This window comes from Oncorhynchus mykiss, chromosome 2, assembly GCF_013265735.2.
Source record: "Oncorhynchus mykiss isolate Arlee chromosome 2, USDA_OmykA_1.1, whole genome shotgun sequence".
NCBI classification, from domain to species: Eukaryota; Metazoa; Chordata; class Actinopteri; order Salmoniformes; family Salmonidae; genus Oncorhynchus; species Oncorhynchus mykiss.
The window spans coordinates 35,799,535-35,818,955 of record NC_048566.1 but is presented as its reverse complement, the minus strand read 5'-3'; the positions used below and the strand labels follow the sequence as shown (position 1 = coordinate 35,818,955).

Sequence of the window (19,421 nt, the reverse complement as noted above, 5' to 3'; positions counted from 1 at the left end):
TGTTCCGAACCCCCTAAATCCCCCAGGAAGATGGTACTCTTATCTTAAATGGTTTCCTAACTGTGTAGCAAAAGTAATTTTATAATGAGAGGATTTGCTTATCTGTCCCAGGTTAGCCAGTGGGAGGAATTTGCACCAGGTGAAAAGTGATTGCATTTGTTTTGGAACTGGGCTGCCTCCCGGGCGTGAGCCAGGGGCTGTTCAAAGCCACAATGAAGTCTGCTCAAGACAAAAGTTGTGCAGCCTAGGCTAGTGGCACATGGGATTAATGAGTTGGATTCTGTTTTTATATGCAAAAATGATTGCTTTTGATAAAAATGCCTTCTCAATGAAAACAACTTGATTTGAAAATTCCAACACAACATATTTTATGGAAAAGAGATGCATGTTTCTAGGTCATGCACTGTGCTGCCTTGTTGACAACCTGACCATGAGGCACAGATTACTGTTCGATTTGAGAAGGGCGCTCCTCCCTCTGCTTTTGCCCGTTCAAGTCACGGGCCATTGACGGGTGTACTGCAGCTCAGGTTAATAGAACTCCCTCAATGGAACTAAACTATATCAGTGGTAACCAATAACTGGAATAGCTGTGTATGATTGGCCCATTCATTGGGACCAGACACCAAGGTTGTTTCTCCAGAGAGGAATAGTCCAAACTCAGCAGGAAATCTTTCTCCCTCCAGCAGGTGGCGTTTTTGTATTGAGGTTAATGAGTGTCGAATTTGGTCAACAACAAAAACATTATGGCATATTTGCTCCATAAGGTTTATTTGATCAAATAGAAATGAAAAAATCTTAAATTATTACGAGTGTACCGATAAGTAGGAAACGTGACATCCCGGCAACCTTGAGAAAAAAACCCCACTTTAAATCGGAGTTGTCTCAATGACTGACTGACTATTCATGGCATGAAGCTAGTATCATAGCGTCTCCATTGAATTACAGACGTCAACAACTCTCCTCGAATATTCAAAAGAGATTACAATATTGAGATGTGTCCACCAATCCAAATAAAGGATAGACGAGAGCTAGGCAGCCCAGCCGTGTTGCTTTGTGAACAACAACTCCGGTTGTTAAGGCGGGGAGATCTTTGGTTTCTCCCAGAGGACAAGCGCAATAGGTGATGGAAAGAATGCAGTCCAACCGGTTACCTTTCATTTTAATCAGATCATTCTGTTACAATAGACCTGAAACACTGGTAAATCACCAGCCTACACCTTTTTATTTTGTGTCAACGTCTAGGTGACTGCGCAATAAATCATATTCCTCTTCTTTCTCACATTACTGTTTGGTTGAATATGCCATTCTAGACTAGTTTACCTGTAGATATTGATATAGTAAAGGACTGTCCCGCCTCAAAGCTCAACAAGCAGTCACGTTTGCATTGTTTATTGAACGTTTGCCTGTAAAAGTAAAGCCCACGTTTACCAATATTTTACCAATCAAGGCTTTGACATCGACACAGGTGAATTGCTCTCGAATCTTGATGACAGATAGCCCGGACATCTCGACAGTGAAGCAAGGTTGAGTGCAATAGAGGACACAACGCAGGAGCGATTGTATTACATCAGTTGTCCATCGAACTTTCACAAGGACTACCCAGATTTTTTTTGCGGTATCTTAAAAAGCTAAAATGTGGAATATTATTTTTATGTGAAAGCTGTGGGCAATTTATGGTTTCAGTTTTCGTGGATTTCTCTTTCAAGTAAAAAAAAAGAAAGAATAATGTCCTCGGACCAGTTTGGTGTCCACAAATGGCACATTTTTAAGTTCATTCTATTGATATTTATGATTGGAGGTACGTTTTAATTTATCATGCTGTTTAATTTTGTATGTCACGTATGTTACGTGCCATTAAACAAAACGAGCCTGCTTTCTATAGGCCTACACCATATTGTAAACCTATAAATTATACAATAAATAAATTATTGATTCACATAATTAACTACCCAATAAATTGTGACCATATAGAATGTATCACGAGATGATTGAGATCCTATTTTTGTGTAGGATTTAGTTACAATTTGTGACCCTTAATCAACTTTGTATTAATGTTAACATTTCCATTAATTCTTTGCTTCATCATGATCAACTACAGGTGTAAACTGTGATTTGACCATCTCTCCCCTGGGACCCTCACTGGTCAACACCACTGTTGGCAGCAATGTGACTCTGGTAGTGACCCTCAGTGGTGCACCTGACCCTGTGGTCACATGGAAGATGGGGAGTTTACCTGTGGTTACCTGGACCCTTGGCTCCAGTGTTGCACCAGACATAGCCATCATTCACCGCGATGTGCTGAAGATTGAGACCGATGGGTCCCTCGCCTTCCGAAATGTGTCTCATGTCTACAGTAACACCTACACTGTGGAGATAGTCAAGTCTGGATTCAAAACTGTCTCAGCCACATTTGTGCTGAAGGTCTATGGTGAGTATTGGTCATTTGGTGCCAGTTTCCCAGACCCAGATTAATCATATTCCTTTAGTAAAAAGCAGTTTCAATAGATATTCTCCTTTGAGCACACCTTTTAGTTGAATATTACACATTTTAGTTGAATATTAGACTTCATGTAGAGTTTAGTCATGTTAGGATTTCATGTATGTTTCTTTTACCTGTTCAAGGAATTATGCAGCTCCATTGTCCTCCTCACCATGGTGAAGCAATATGGTTTGTCCATCCATCTGTGTCCTTTACCCCAACCGTTGCTCTCCTTTCTGCTTTCAGACTACATCCGGAACGTGTCTGTGAACACAGAGCCTGCCGATGCCTTAGAGGGAGCCGAAAAGTTCACTTTGCAGTACAGCACACTGCAGGGTGAGGCCGACCAGTGGAGGTGGTACTTTAATAGTGTGGAGATACAGAACAACTCTCACTACACAGTGGGCCAGAAGAGCCTGGTCATCCATCAGCCCAACCGGAACGACACAGGACCTTACACCTTGGTCCTGACCAACCCTTTCAGCACTGTCACATTTCATAGGAAAATAACTGTTCTCTGTAAGAAGGAAAATTTGAATCTCGCCTTATTTGTCCGAAGCATTAGTCTGAGCATTACTTTTATTCTACTTTATTAGTTATGTTCTGTCTTGTGCACCCGAAATTACTCGCATGTCTCTAGTTTTGTAGTTGAATCCTTTATCCTTTACTGAAAGCAACAACATGTTTCCCTGTCTCACAAATCCACTTTCCCACTGCATGTTTTTATTTCCTTCAACTCCTCTATATGGAACTCGCATGTGGAAATGGCAATAGTCCTCCTCACTTTCTTGCTCTTCTACCCTACACTGAACAAAAAATGCTGTCACACAAATTACATCCACTTTAACCAGCCATTTGATGACACCGAAATGCCCTTAAATGGTCATCTGACTTCCCTTTCCACTACCTGTCGTCTCCCGTAGATGGACCAGACGAGCCCATGCTTGGAGCCAGTCCGTCCCAGGCCTTCTTTGTTTCTGGAGATACCCTCTCTCTCTCCTGTCAGGCCGAGGGGGTTCCCCAACCCTCCGCCTCCTGGATGTTTGGGGGTCAGACCCTGCCCGTTTCCCAAGGAGGAAGTCTCAATCTGACTAATGTCCAAACTAGCCAGGGGGGCATATACACCTGTGTGCTGGTCAATGTGAACACTGGAGCGCAGCGCAAGAGGAACTTGACAGTCAACGTTTATGGTAGAGTATTAGCGTCTGTTGAGGGGTAATACGGTACACATGTCTTGTGGTGGTTGATATCATTGATCTTAGCGTAAGGGGTCTTTAAACATCTGGATGGACCATTGTGCCTGTGCTACACAACCTGTGTGTGTGCGCCAAACCGATAAGCTTTTTGCATTTATTTAGGGTGCAAGTGTTCTAATTACTCCGCCGCCCCTTGTCCTCCTACCATTACAGAGAGCCCGACAGCCAGCCCACTGTGCTCAGTCAATGCAGTGAACGGAAATGTCGACCTGCAGTTCCACTGCCGGTGGCCAGGAGGCACCCCAGAAGCCCTGCTGTCCTTTCCTGCCTTGACTAACGCCACCAGCGGTGCTGGAGACTTCAACCTGACCATGCCTGCCTCTCAGGACCTCAATGGGAAAATGGTCCTCTGTAGGGCCAATCACCCCCTCCGTCAGACATGGTGCAATATTACTGCCAGTGAGTTACTTATTCCATACTAGACTATGTAAGGTCCATGCATTTTGCAGGTCTGCACAACAAACAGAATGTTTGAGGATCACACAGGATAACTAGTGGTCTCATTACTCCTTAGCTGGACCTGCAAAGTTTTTACCGATGGTCTTGACCACAGTGGACCGAGAGGGTAAAATAGTGGTCACCATCCACTGCAACAGCCAGGCCACGCCCAAGGCTATGGTCACATGGTCCAAAGGTACCGAGCTCTTAGCCAATGGCTTGCAGTACCAGATCAGCGTGGACACTGCGCAGCTCAACATCCATGATTTTAACACCAGCACCGCTCAGCTCTACACTTACACCTGTAACTGTAGCAACCCACTGGGCAGCAATGGAAAAAAGACTCAGCTACTGGGTATGTCATCGACCAGTTTCTCAGGTGGTGGTTAGCGGCCTGTTTCTCTTGGGTCATGGATAGAGTTAGAGCGAAATACATGGTTTTGCTTACTTGGTGGGTCACCGTGAAATTTGGAAGACTTTTATGTAAGATTTTGATCCACTGTTATAGTAGTGTTTTACGCTATACAGTAGTTACAGCATGTGGTTAAGCATACATAATGTGATCTCTGTGCTGAGCACTGGGAAGGAGTTATACTGTATTTAAATGACTGGAGAATCCGATGTTACCTGAAAGTTTTGGAGCACTAGAGTTACTCGACTGAAGCAGCACAATGGGGTCTTAGACTGTGTATAGAAAAACATGCTTTTTTTTTTTTTTTTACACAAAGCTCCATAGTATTCCTCTCACCCCTCTCCAGGACCCACCATCTCAGATTCCAGTCTTTTCCCTAATCGAAATGGAACCATCGTCACAATGACCTGGGAGGTCCCTCCCACCTCTGTGATTACAGGTAAAGCTGCCGACGTACCTACTCTCTCAAATGTTCCTGTAAAAACAATATTGTCAGAATCTAAGAGTAGTGTTTTCCACAATTTAGCCATTGGTATTTGACAACCTTTTGTTCAAATGATTTTGATCTCACTGCTGAACTGCTAGACCTCACCAATAATGCTGCTGGGAAAAGATGCAAATCCAAACACAGTAGATGGGGGTGTACTGTAAATATTGCTTAATGCCTGAGACCATCTGGACTATCCGGCTTTGTTCTAGAGTGCAAAATTCTTTGGTGTGAGAAACTGATATTGTAGCCTAATAGGTCTTAACCAATTTTTTTTTAAATGAGTGCTTTCTTGTTGCCATTTTCCTTTTATGTCGTTTTGGGTCTATAAGTCTGTCTTCAAGCAGTTGGCTGAGAACCTTGTAAAATACCACTCTGTAGTGACAGCTTCGGGATACAATTTGACCAGGTTTTCCATGTATCTTGACTGTAGTTAATGTCAAATGATATGGAACATCCCTGTAAGTACTGCTCAACACTGGTTTCTGTCCCTCCGTTGCTTTGAAGGCTTTGACATTCAGATGAGCGGACCAGACCTCCTAACTGTCACTAAAAATGGCAGCCGAAGGAAAAGAGCCATAGAGGGATTCCGGAGCATTCAGCAGAGGCCCGGTTCCTCCCGGAGCACTGATATCTCTGTTCTGGATCCCAAATCCACATACTACTTCCGGGTCATCCCCATTGCTGGCCGAACTCAGGGGGAACCATCAGCGGTGCAGAGAATTGGACCCGGTATTTGAACTGACTTGGATAATATTCCTATTCAGATTGTTTGGAGGGTGCTAATTTGATTGCCACTTACTAGTAGGCTTGGCGTTGTTTCATGTGAAGCAATGAATTCATTTCTTTATAAGATAGTCTGTTGTATTGTTGAATGAGCTGGATGTTAACATAAAGGTAGACTTCTACATGATACTGGTAAAGTTAAACTTATAGTAAACACTATGCTTCCATGTCGCCTTTGGCGCATCAGTGTAGAGTAGGCTCTGTGAGTGCTGCTCTAACAGATTGTACTGTGTCTGTGCTGGTATGACAGGTGGTCTGAGCAGACCACAGATTATAGGCCTCGCTGTCGGGATCCCCTGTGGCCTCCTCTTCCTCCTCCTCCTCATCGGCCTCATATACCTCTGTGTCTACTGCTGCAGGAAGAAACGTAGGAGCACTACTCTCAATCCCCTGATCTACCTTCCTTTTTTTATTATCACATCCGGAATCAAGTGGCTTTCAATCTAAAATTGTGTTTCTCTTTCATAGGTCAACAGAACAGATATCCTGTGCCCAGAGCAGTAGAGAAGGTAATGTCAGTAACTGGGGAAATTTGTTATTGCACAAATGTCATGTTCCTACCAGTACTGTAGAACTCTCCCCCCCCCCCCCCCCCCCCCCCCCCCCCATGCAGGTGGTGTCAACCCAACCAGACGTAAACACTCCCAACCACCTGCTGACTGGAGGACTCAAACCACGGCCTGATTACAACAGAATGACATCGCAGGCGGTAATTCACCTCGCCTTGTCATGACATACACTTTCAAAATATCTGAAGTACACGTCAGGGCCCGTATTCACAAAACATAGTTGAGTAGGAGTGCTGATCTAGGATCAGTTTTGCCTTTTAAACCATAATGAATAAGACTCCTACTCTAAGACGCTTTGTGAATATGGTCCCTGTGGAATTGCTACTGGGTTAGAACTGTTATATAGAAATGTAGGAATGTCTATTCAGAAATGATTTACCAGCCATGCTTTGTATCTGATATCTTTTCCAGGCTCCGGCTGAGCGGTCAATCCCTCTCCCCACGTTTGTCGCTCCTCCCCCTGTGAGAACTGCCACAATTGTGTAAACGAATAAAACTTATTTTCACTGTGATGTGCAATATTTTATGTCTTGAATGTTTTCATATTTTATATTCTTCATATTATTTTATCACTAATGTGAAAAGCTCTTGTGTATGTGAGGTTGATTTTAATATGGGGATATGTTGCTCTCTGTAACTGCAGAACTGACTATGGTGTTTCTTAATCAAAATTGTGTTTCTGCTTCAACCAAATTGTAAATACATGTATATCCGAACGCCAATGTCTGTGATCAGCAAACTTTGTACTGATGTTTATTTTAAATAAATATGATAAAAATGGCAGTGTCTATTGTACACTGATTGTACAAAACATAATGAACACCTGCTCTTTCCATGACATAGACTGACCAGGTCAATCCAGGTGAAAGCTATGCTCCCTTATTGATGTCACTCGTTAAATCCACTTCAATCAGTGTAGCTGTAGGAGAGGAGACTGGTTAAATAAGGATTTTTTTAAGCCTTGAGACAAGGATTGTGTATGTGTGCCATTCAAAGGGGGAATGGCAAAGCAAAAGCTTTAAGTGCCTTTGAACGGGGTATGGTAGTAGGAGACGGGCACACTGGTTTGTATCAAGAACTGGAAACGCTGCTAGGGTTTTCAAAACGCAACGGTGCCCCATGTGTTTCAAGAATGGTCCACCACCTAAAGGACATCCAGCCAAGTTGACACAACTGTGGGAAACATTGGAGTCAACATGAGCCCGCATGAGTTGAGTAGAGTTACTTTATTAATCTCAACTTGGGAAATTGTTATATCACAGCATGCATGCATCATCAATGGCAGAACCTGCAACCATGACCAACACACGATCAAAAATAGAAACCCATTATTAAGACAAAGGCACATAAACCAACGATAGTATCCCTAAAATAATAGTCTGATTCAAAATTCTGTTTTCTATCCTACTCTGGGAAAACAGGCAACAACATTTTCCAATAGAAAGACTGCATAAACAAGTTATTCCATGACACTCGTTAAAAAGCCTCATGACCGTCTTAACCTCTGGAACATCTGGGCAGGATGAACCTGCTACTCAAGCTGGTCCTGTGTAGGAATAGAGTGCTGTGGAGTGGGTGTGTGTCATCAGAGTGCTGTGGAGTGGGTGTGTGTCATCAGAGTGCTGTGGAGTGGGTGTGGGTCATCAGAGCGCTGTGGAGTGGGTGTGGGTCATCAGAGTGTTGTGGAGTGGGTGTGGGTCATCAGAGTGCTGTGGAGTGGGTGTGGGTCATCAGAGTGCTGTGGAGTGGGTGTGGGTCATCAGAGTGCTGTGGAGTGACTTTTTATGAACATGTCCTGCATCGATTCCAGGCTGCAGCCAATTGTAGCACTGGCTTTGTTAATTATTTTGTCAAGATTGTTTAAGTCTTCCTTAGCTAAATTCCCTTTTCAGCAAACAATGGGATGGGTCACTACACTCGCCACAACACTGCTATAGAACATATGACGCATTTTGTCACATAATTAAAAAGATTTAAGCTTCCTTAGGGCTTTATAGTAGACACTGAGGATTCTCCTTCCAGTTCAGTTTGTTGTCCACTATTACACCCAAGTATTTAAAAGAGTCAACATGGCCAATCTCTTCACAATTAATAGAAATGGGATTCAAAACATCTTTCTTTTTTCCTAAAAATCTACCATGGCTCCTTGGCCTCACACCATTTCACAAAGGACTCCGTTATATCCCTATGATGAGCATCGTCCCCCACATGACACAGTTTACTATAGCAAAGTCATCAGAGAATTTCGGTAAGTGGCTCAGTTCGTTGTTGTGTGTGAAGTCATTTGTGTAAAGAGTAAACATAAAGAGTTCAGGCGGAAGCCTATCTGGAACCTTTGCAATTTGACCACCGCCCAAAAACTGGTGTTGACGATGCTCTGCTCGGTCTGGAGAAGCCCAGCTGTGTGGCGAGAACAATGTTCTTCCACTTCTCAAGTGCTTTCAATACCATACAACCCCACCTGCTGGCCCAAAAGCTAAAGGACATTCATGTAAATCCACATACAATCAAATGGATTGTGAACTACCTGACCAATTGACGACAGTTTGTAAGACCGAATCAGGCAGTATCAGATCGGATATGTATATGTACGGGAGAAGTCACCTTTTTTAAGGATATTAAAAACCGGTTTTCATGACCTGTGATGTCAAAGCCACTGGTGTAAATGACTCCTTTGCAGTCCCTCCTGATTTCTTTGAGATGGGCACCATGCAGGTTGTTCTCCATTTAGTAGGAATATCTGATAGTATTAAGGACAGGTTGAAAATATATTGCAGTATGAAAGCCAGTTGATTAGAACATACCTTGAGTATTCTGATTTTAACCCCATCAGACCCTGCTGACTTACTGGGATTGATCCTCTTCAACTGCCTCACCACTTGATCCTCCGAGATGCTCATGGGCTCAGTGCTTCCCAGATCAGAATCCAGCACCCCCCCCCCCCCCCCCCCTATCTGCTGTTGCTCTGCTGAGAAATCATACTCATCAAATCTGGAAAAAAAAACTAAACTGGTTAAACTCTGTGGCTCTGTCCCTTCCCTCATCACTCTGTAGTTGTCCCCTGGTGCTGTAGTCTGTAGCCTTCTTCATACCATCCCAGACATCCTCAATGTTGTTCGCTTGCAGCTTGCGTTCTAGCTTCAGTTTCATGTTTGCCTTTCCTGATCAGACCTTTAATTTCCTTCTGTACTACTTTCAACTCATCCCTACTTCCAGTTTCATCCCTTTGGAACGCATTCCAGCTTCATCCCTGTGGAACACATTCCAGTTTCATCCCTGTGGAACGCATTCCAGTTTCATCCCTGTGGAACGCATTCTAGTTTCATCCCTGTGGAACGCATCCCAGTTTCATCCCTGTGGAACGCATTCCGGTTTCAACCCTGTGGAACGCATTACAGTTTCATCCCTGTGGAACGCATTCCAGTTTCATCCCTGTGGAACGACGCATTCCAGTTTCATCCCTGTGGAACGCATTCCAATTTCATCCCTGTGGAACGCATTCCAGTTTCATCCCTGTGGAACGACGCATTCCAGTTTCATCCCTGTGGAACGCATTCCAGTTTCATCCCTGTGGAACGCATTCCAGTTTCATCCCTGTGGAACGCATTCCAGTTTCATCCCTGTGGGAAGCATTCCAATTTCATCCCTGTGGAACGCATTCCAGTTTCATCCCTGTGGAACGCATTCCAATTTCATCCCTGTGGAACGACGCATTCCAGTTTCATCCCTGTGGAACGCATTACAGTTACATCCCTGTGGAACGCATTCCAGTTTCATCTCTGTGGAACGCATTCCAGTTTCATCCCTGTGGGAAGCATTCCAATTTCATCCCTGTGGAACGCATTCCAGTTTCATCCCTGTGGAACGCATTCCAGTTTCATCCCTGTGGAACGCATTCCAGTTTCATCCCTGTGGAACGACGCATTCCAGTTTCATCCCTGTGGAACGCATTCCAGTTACATCCCTGTGGAACGCATTCCAGTTTCATCTCTGTGGAACGCATTCCAGTTTCATCCCTGTGGAAAGCATTCCAATTTCATCCCTGTGGAACGCATTCCAGTTTCATCCTTGTGGAACACATTCCAGTTTCATCCCTGTGGAACGCATTCCAGTTTCATCTCTGTGGAACGCATTCCGGTTTCATCCCTGTGGAACGACGCATTCCAATTTCATCCCTGTGGAACACATTCCAGTTTCATCCCTGTGGAACGCATTCCAGTTTCATCTCTGTGGAACGCATTCCGGTTTCATCCCTGTGGACCGACGCATTCCAGTTTCATCCCTGTGGAACGCATTTCAGTTTCATCCCTGTGGAACGCATTCCGGTTTCATCCCTGTGGAACGACGCATTCCAGTTTCATCCCTGTGGAACGCATTCCAGTTTCATCCCTGTGGAACGCACTCCGGTTTCATCCCTGTGGAACGCATTCCAGTTTCATCCCTGTGGAACGCATTCCAATTTCATCCCTGTGGAACGCATTCCAGTTTCATCCCTGTGGAACGCATTCCAGTTTCATCTCTGTGGAAAGCATTCCAATTTCATCCCTGTGGAACGCATTGCAGTTTCATCCCTGTGGGAAGCATTCCAGTTACATCCCTGTGGAACGCATTCCAGTTTCATCCCTGTGGAACGCATTCCAGTTTCATCCTTGTGGAACACATTCCAGTTTCATCCCTGTGGAACGCATTCCAGTTTCATCTCTGTGGAACGCCTTCCAGTTTAATCCCTGTGGAACGACGCATTCCAGTTTCATCCCTGTGGAACGACGCATTCCAGTTTCATCCCTGTGGAACGCATTTCAGTTTCATCCCTGTGGAACGCATTCCAGTTTCATCCCTGTGGAACGCATTCCGGTTTCATCCCTGTGGAACGCATTCCAGTTTCATCCCTGTGGAACGCATTCCAGTTTCATCCCTGTGGAACGCATTCCAGTTTCATCCCTGTGGAACACATTCCAGTTTCATCCCTGTGGAACGCATTCCAGTTTCATCTCTGTGGAACGCATTCCAGTTTAATCCCTGTGGAACGACGCATTCCAGTTTCATCCCTGTGGAACGACGCATTCCAGTTTCATCCCTGTGGAACGCATTTCAGTTTCATCCCTGTGGAACGCATTCCAGTTTCATCCCTGTGGAACGACGCATTCCAGTTTCATCCCTGTGGAACGCATTCCAGTTTCATCCCTGTGGAACGCATTCCGGTTTCATCCCTGTGGAACGCATTCCAGTTTCATCCCTGTGGAACGCATTCCAGTTTCATCCCTGTGGAACGCATTCCGGTTTCATCCCTGTGGAACGCATTCCAGTTTCATCCCTGTGGAACGCATTCCAGTTTCATCCCTGTGGAACGCATTCCAGTTTCATCCCTGTGGAACGCATTCCAGTTTCATCTCTGTGGAAAGCATTCCAATTTCATCCCTGTGGAACGCATTCCAGTTTCATCCCTGTGGAACGCATTCCAGCTTCATCCCTGTGGAACGCATTCCAGTTTCATCCCTGTGGAACACATTCCAGTTTCATCCCTGTGGAACGCATTCCAGTTTCATCCCTGTGGAACGCATTTCAGTTTCATCTCTGTGGAACGCATTCCAGTTTCATCCCTGTGGAACGACGCATTCCAGTTTCATCCCTGTGGAACGCATTCCAGTTTCATCCCTGTGGAACGCATTCCAGTTTCATTCCTGTGGAACCCATTCCAGTTTCATCCCTGTGGAAAGCATTCCAATTTCATCCCTGTGGAACGCATTCCAGTTTCATCCCTGTGGAACGCATTCCAGCTTCATCTCTGTGGAACGCATTCCAGTTTCATCCTTGTGGAACACATTCCAGTTTCATCCCTGTGGAACGCATTCCAGTTTCATCTCTGTGGAACGCATTCCAGTTTCATCCCTGTGGAACGACGCATTCCAGTTTCATCCCTGTGGAACGCATTCCAGTTTCATCCCTGTGGAACGCATTCCAGTTTCATCCCTGTGGAACGACGCATTCCAGTTTCATCCCTGTGGAACGCATTCCAGTTTCATCTCTGTGGAACGCATTCCGGTTTCATCCCTGTGGAACGACGCATTCCAGTTTCATCCCTGTGGAAAGCATTCCAATTTCATCCCTGTGGAACGACGCATTCCAGTTTCATCTCTGTGGAACGCATTACAGTTTCATCCCTGTGAAAAGGATTCCAATTTCATCCCTGTGGAACGCATTCCAGTTTCATCCCTGTGGAACGCATTCCAGTTTCATCCCTGTGGAACGCATTCCAGTTTCATCCCTGTAGAAAGCATTCCAATTTCATCCCTGTGGAACTCATTCCAGCTTCATCCCTGTGGAACGCATTCGATACCTCGGAGAGTCCATGCGCCAACGAATTGAGGCTGTTCTAAGGGAAAAAGGGGTGCAACTCAACATTAGGAAGGTGTTATTAATGTTTTGTACGTTCAGTCCGATGTGATTGCAATGCCGTTCAGTCAGTTACACAATATCCAGTTTTTTTCAACACTTTTTAAGCAACCCATGACAGTTGATATTTTAAGAAATTCCTTTTTCCACCAATTTACAAGTTTCATAACTTGGGGGATTATTACAGTTCATATAACCACTCTGTTCTGGTTTTAAAGACGGGCCTATTTTAGTGTCTTTAAGGGTTACTTATGGTTGTGCCCCTTGTACACATAAACATCGTCATCTCTGACAACCACTTTCAAATCCATTTCTATCCTCTGCTCTTTGAAAAGAGCTTCCTAGATTCAACAATGAACAATGAATCTGGCAGATAAGACAATGTATTGTCTTCTGTTTCCAAGATAAATGTACATTGGATCTTTATATTCTCAATATCAATACACATTTCTGATACATTTGAGCCCACAAATTAAATGTTGTTAATTGTTTTATTATTTTGCCATATATGACAGCATTCAGCTATCAAACAATACTCATCAAATGTCTGTCAACACACATGGCCATGATAAGCTTCTCCTGAGTGTATTTGTGAAAGGCGTGATGAAAATGTCCTCGGTGGTAGATGAGGGTCTCCTTTTGTAATGGTCATTATTAATTGAATATGTTGTATGAATTATGTTCAATTAAAGAAATTAGAGACTGTACACTCATTTGTGACATTTATGCTTTCCACAACACCTTTTCTACTCAACATAAATGTACTTGAATGATTATGTCACTGTGAGAGCTATTGGATACATTTTTAACATGCCTGTATTCTCCTAAATGTTTTGTCTTCACCAGCACCACCCACCAATGTGTCCATCAGCCTGCTCCCAGCCCGGCCTCTGGTGGGAGAAAAGGTCACTCTGTCCTGTCTTGTATCCTCATCCCCTGTTCCTTCACACACCCCAACTCTTACAACCCCACTAATGTCACCTGGTACCAGCATTCCAAGCTGCCTGGTAAATACCCAGTCGTCTTCAGCCGCACCAAACCAGTGGATATCATAGAGCACTACAGAGGTAGAACTGAACTGGTGGGAAGGGCCTCTGATGGAGACTGCTGCCTGATGATCAATGGAATGATATTAGAACATAACGGAGAGGACATTTTCCCTTGGGTGGATGAGGTCCACAAGTCTGTCTTTGCATTATTTCAGTGGAGGGTGACACTGGAGGTTCCAGGTAATGAATTATGCATTACCCGACAAAAGGGCTCCTGAAGATGGATTGAGATTTTTTAAATTAACCAAATATGATAACATGAATCCAAAAGAAAATGTGTCTTAATGTAGTTTTTGTTGGTTACATTATGTAGATGTTAGCAGACTGCTGCGAGGAATGACCGATAACACAATGAGTGAACCCATAGTTAGTGTCTTAGACTTAGTGTCTCTTGTTATTTCCAGATACAGCACCAAGGCCACAGCTGTCACTCAGTGAATGGCAGAAGGAGGGGGGGGGGCAACATCACTGTTTCCTGTACTGTCCCCCACACCTGCCCCTCCTCCCCTCCCTTCCTCTCTTTCGGGGACCAGAGGGAGGTGGTCCAGGGGTACCACACCGAGGAGATACAAGGTCGATTGCGTGACCTTTCCACCATCTCATTTGTGGCCCGAGCAGAGGATCATGAGAAAGTGCTGGCGTGTAACGTGACACATCCAGGAGAACAGACAGCTGCAGGGCAGGTGGTGCTCGACGTGAGCTGTGAGTTTCAGCTAGAGTCACTCTACTCTACTCTTACTGTTCAATTTGTTTCTATTCACTGTGTACCTCAGAACTTTTATTCATAGTTAATGGAATTAACACTGAACATATTTTCAAAGGTCTTTGAGTGAGGTTCTAGATCTGCACAACAGATGTTGCAGTATTGCAGTAGGAGCTTTGCTTTTTAGGCTGGGAGCATTCTGTGATACAACTTGGGACATAGGAACATCCGATTTGAAAATTAGGAGCAATTCCCCCATCAATAACGAATGATGAACTCCATTTAAAGGCTCATCTCTCCTTTGTCCCTCTTCTCTCTCAGATGCCCCCAGGTCTGTGAGTGTCTCAGGGGGAAGCATTGTGGTCCAGGTTGGCACTAACCTGTCCCTGTCCTGTGTGAGTGATGCCAACACCCCTGCCAGCTCCTACCTGTGGTACTTTCTGAGAGATTGGCCTGGTCATGCCAATGAACCACAGCACAGAGGCCGCTGCGGTCACAGACCTGCCCCCAGACGAGAATGCTTTCTACTGCACAGCTAACAACCCTCTGGGGAGGTCCAAGCCCTCCTCTAGTTTTGTGGTCACGGCATAATGTGAGTTTTAGGTTGATCTGAGGTTTACTGAATGGATATGTGGATTTAGTGTCTTGAAATCAAATCTATTCCAATGGAAAAAATGTATTAAAAAGAGAAAATGTGTTTGTCCAGAATTATTCCACCACTACAAAATGCAGACCATGGAGGGGAGCGCATTGACTACTACTGCCAAAATATGGACTGTGAGATTTAGTTTAATATGAAGTAGGCCTAAATGTGAACTTTTATTCATAGTTAATGGAATTAACACTGAACGTATTTTCATTCTCCAGACAAACCATCTATATTGGCAAACTCCAGCTTCTCCTACCACACTGGCCAAGTCATCTGCAGGTTTCAGGCCTGGGCTTGACCAAGGGCCACAGTGCTGTGGATGGTGGATGGATGACCCCTGTTTCCTGGCTCTGACTGAACCACCTCCCCCCAGAACCATATGGTGATGGATATCTGGGCTGCAGAGTGCACCTATGAAAATGTGTCTCTCACCTGTCTGGTCAACAACACACATGGCCATGATAAGCTTCTCCTGAGTGTATTTGTGAAAGGTGTGATGAAAATGTCCTCGGTGGTAGATGAGGGTCTCCTTTTGTAATGGTCATTATTAATTGAATATGTTTGTGACATTTATGCTTTCCACAACACCTTTTCTACTCAACATAAATGTACTTGAATGATTATGTCACTGTGAGAGCTATTGGATACATTTTTAACATGCCTGTATTCTCCTAAATGTTTTGTCTTCACCAGCACCACCCACCAATGTGTCCATCAGCCTGCTCCCAGCCCGGCCTCTGGTGGGAGAAAAGGTCACTCTGTCCTGTCTGGGTCACGGTTACCTCCCAGTCAGCTCCTACAGGTGGTACCGTGTGTTCGGGGAGCAGTCAGTCCTGCTTAGAGAGGATTCTGGGAGTGTGAGTCTCTCTGTGACCAGAGACATGGGGCAGTTCCGCTGTTCTGCTCTGAACGAGATGGGAGAGTGGAGTTCAGACACCACGCCTGTGAACATTGAGGGTATGTATCATTATGCAATAGACGTTTCTGTAACAATCTTATAAACCATGTTATATATGGACGTTTGCCACAGTCGTTTTGTCATTTTCTCTCTTTCCATTTCTCTTCCTCTCTTTTAGATGCTCCGGCTGTATACCTCCCATCTCCTTCTGTCCTGTGAATGATGGGGAGGTGAGGTGTGCCTGTGTGGTGGACTCTCACCCTGTGGCGAAGATCATTTGGAAACCATGGAGCATCCAGGACAATCAGACTCACAACATCACTGACCTGCTCAACTGGAGGATCCTGAGGTCCATTCTCATTGGGCCCAATGGTGATGACATGGGTGATGTCCTCTGCAATTCAACCAATGAGCATTCAGGGTAAGTTTGGTCTTATCTGAGTGAAGGACATAGGGTCATTGGCAAAATGTTAAAGAAATCAATACCTAAAGGACAGAATTTATAGTGAAATGTGCCATCTTTATCAAGCAGAAGCTATACCACATTCACTACAACGTAGTGAAGAGAGTCAGATAAATTCAAAGAGTGAAAATGCAGCTGGAGTGTTATCGTATCGTATTGCTACTGTAGCGTCTGGCTTGCCCTAATGTACCTTTGGAGCTTGAATGAATCCAGACGATATTTCATGTGAATGTAGAACGTTGGAAAGCTCCAAGTAGTAAGACTGATGATCCCTTTGTGGATTTTTCAATAGCAGGTGAAACGTCTGCCCAGCAGTCCCTGTTCTATGTAGGAGTTGGGGAAGCCCTGTTGCTGGTGCTCTCCTTTGCCTCCATTTTATTTTGGAGATTTTACTCCACCAAGAGGTGAGCACGATGATAAAACACCATAAGTTACTGATCTTATAAACACTTCCGACTTCATAACCAATATTGCACACCCACACTGAGTATACCAAGCATTGCCCTCAGAACAGCCTTAATTGGTCGGGGCATGGACTCTACAAGGTGTCGACAGCGTTCCACAGGGATGCTGGCGCATATTGACTCCAATGCTTCCCTTAGTTGAGTCAAGTTGGCTGGATGTCCTTTGGGTGGTGAACCATTTTTGATTCACACGGGAAACTGTTGAGCGTGAAAAACCCAGCAGCGTTGCAGTTCTTGACACATTATACTACCATATCCCGTTCAAAGTCACTTCAATATTTTGTCTTGCCCATTCACCCTCTGAATGGTACACATACACAATCCATGTCTCAATTGTCTCAAGGCTTAAAAATCCTTATTTAACCTGTCTCCTCCCCTTCATCTCCCCCTGATTGAAGTGGATTTAACAAGCGACATCGATAAGGGATCCTAGATCTCACCTGGTTAGTCCATGTCATGTGTTTCCCTGAAATACTTTATTTAGGGTATTTTGACATTTTATTGACAGTTGCATATCAGAATATGAGATGGTAGTGTTTATTGGGGATGCAGGCGAGAGAGTGATTGGTGGAACGGGGGATCAAGCCGTTGTGGTCCAAGGACAGCAGCACTACCAGTTTTTCAAACAGCTTACACACTTATACACATTTATCAGGTATCAAGGTAAGACCCAGGTGCAGACTGTGTCGAAGTAACAATGTTTATTACAGCAACAGAGGAAAAGGTACAGAACGGCAAGCAGGCTCAGGGTCGGTAATCCAGAGGTGGGGCAAAGGTATAGGACGGCAGGCAGGGTCAGCAGACGGGTCAGGCGGGTGGACGAGAAAAGAGAGACTGGGGATAAACAGGAGCTGATACAAAAACGCTGGTTGGCTTGACAAACAAGATGAACTGGCAACAGACATAAATACACGGGATAATGGGTGACACCTGGAGTGGGGTGGAGACAATCACAAAGACAGGTGAAAGAGATCAGAGTGTGATAACATTTACATTTGAGTCATGTCATAGATTCTCTTATCCAGAGCGGTTTTAAAGTAGTGAGTGCATACATTTTCATACTGGTCCCCCGTGAGCATCGAACCCACAACCCTGGCGTTGCAAACGCCATACTCTACCAACTGAGCCAATCAGGACACTAAAAGGACATTATCATAATTTTAACACTATTATTCCAATCGAATAGTGTGGAAATATATATATATTAAACATAGGACAATCACGTTTTGGACTGCACTACACATTAAACTATAATGTCAGCGATGTCATCTAATAACTGTGGTCTTCCCATCACAGAAGAGATTGCCGCGTTGCACTGGAGGAGGTTGAACTGAAGGGGGCACTGCAGGTGATACACCATGAGCCTGCTGACTGCCCAGGTAACACACTCACTCTGATGGTGTCAGAAGAGGACTCCCCCTATAATGTGTGTTCAAAATGTTCAAAATGGCTGTCTCCTCCTTTGTATAAAGCTGGGAGGATAATATTGGAGATGGGAGATATTAAAAAACACACTAGCACACAGACCAATAGATATGGAATGATGTTTATTAGAACAAGAGGTCAGTGAGAAATGGACTCGAAAACATCTTTGAATGATCATCATAGAATCATTTCCTGTGTTTGTTTAGGCAGCCCAGATGCCCCTTGTTCACTGGATTTGAGGTCTATGAGGCCTGGAGCTAAATAACTGAGAGACAGACGCACAATCAGTTCTGTTTCACCCTCTGCGTTGGTACAGTTCACTGGTGTATTTATTTATCAAAAAAAAAATTATCCTTGAATTCTGGGCATGAATGTTAATACTTAATTAAGCTCCTTATTGACTGATCAAACCAATTTGTATGACTGCAAGTTATCTAATATGCATGCATGGAAATTCTGTGTAAATAATAATATTGTAATTACTTGGCAACAGATCATTTTGAATAAATTAAAAGTGATCATCAGTGGCTGCGATGTCAGGATGATACTGCGTATGTATGTTGACATTGTGTGTGTCTGTGAGCATGTGCATGTGAGTGCATGTCATTGCGTGAGTGAGAGAGCGAGATGGAGAGAGGGAGTTCATTTAAGCCATGCGTGTGGGCATGTATCTGAGCGTGTATCTGCTCTCATGGCCATACCCAGGTGACAGTTGCCTCCTCCAACTGAAAGAAAGTGTGAGCTTCAGCATGTTGCATTGACCACCCCCAGTACTGCAAGCCTCTGCACATTCACAGTTCTAGAACACCAGATACAACAACAGAAAGGAGACCAAGGCACACCGGTGGCGGCCTCACCCCCCTCCCCCCCAATCCACCACTGTCCCATACTATCAACCCAATCCCCCCTCCAACAATCCCCATGGTCGCTCAATGGGAAAGAGCCACGTG

The 19,421-nt window shown here is 44.5% G+C and overlaps 1 protein-coding gene across 2 annotated transcripts; it reads left to right on the top strand.

Moving 5' to 3' along the window:
* Positions 1-1,006: 1,006 nt before the first annotated feature.
* Positions 1,007-7,208, top strand: vsig10l (V-set and immunoglobulin domain containing 10 like). Of its 2 annotated transcripts, none has more exons than XM_036947207.1 (12): positions 1,007-1,120; positions 2,099-2,428; positions 2,726-2,998; positions 3,403-3,669; positions 3,889-4,134; positions 4,250-4,528; positions 4,932-5,024; positions 5,580-5,804; positions 6,109-6,225; positions 6,327-6,367; positions 6,472-6,567; positions 6,839-7,208. In XM_036947207.1, the coding sequence occupies exons 2-12, from the start codon at positions 2,221-2,223 to the stop codon at positions 6,911-6,913; spliced, it is 1,920 nt and encodes a 639-aa protein (XP_036803102.1). In that variant the 5' UTR covers positions 1,007-1,120; positions 2,099-2,220; the 3' UTR covers positions 6,914-7,208. The 2 variants fall into 2 exon arrangements, with proteins under 2 accessions (XP_036803102.1, XP_036803098.1); XM_036947203.1 differs by lacking the exon at positions 1,007-1,120 and adding an exon at positions 1,132-1,798.
* The last annotated feature ends 12,213 nt before the right edge of the window (positions 7,209-19,421 follow it).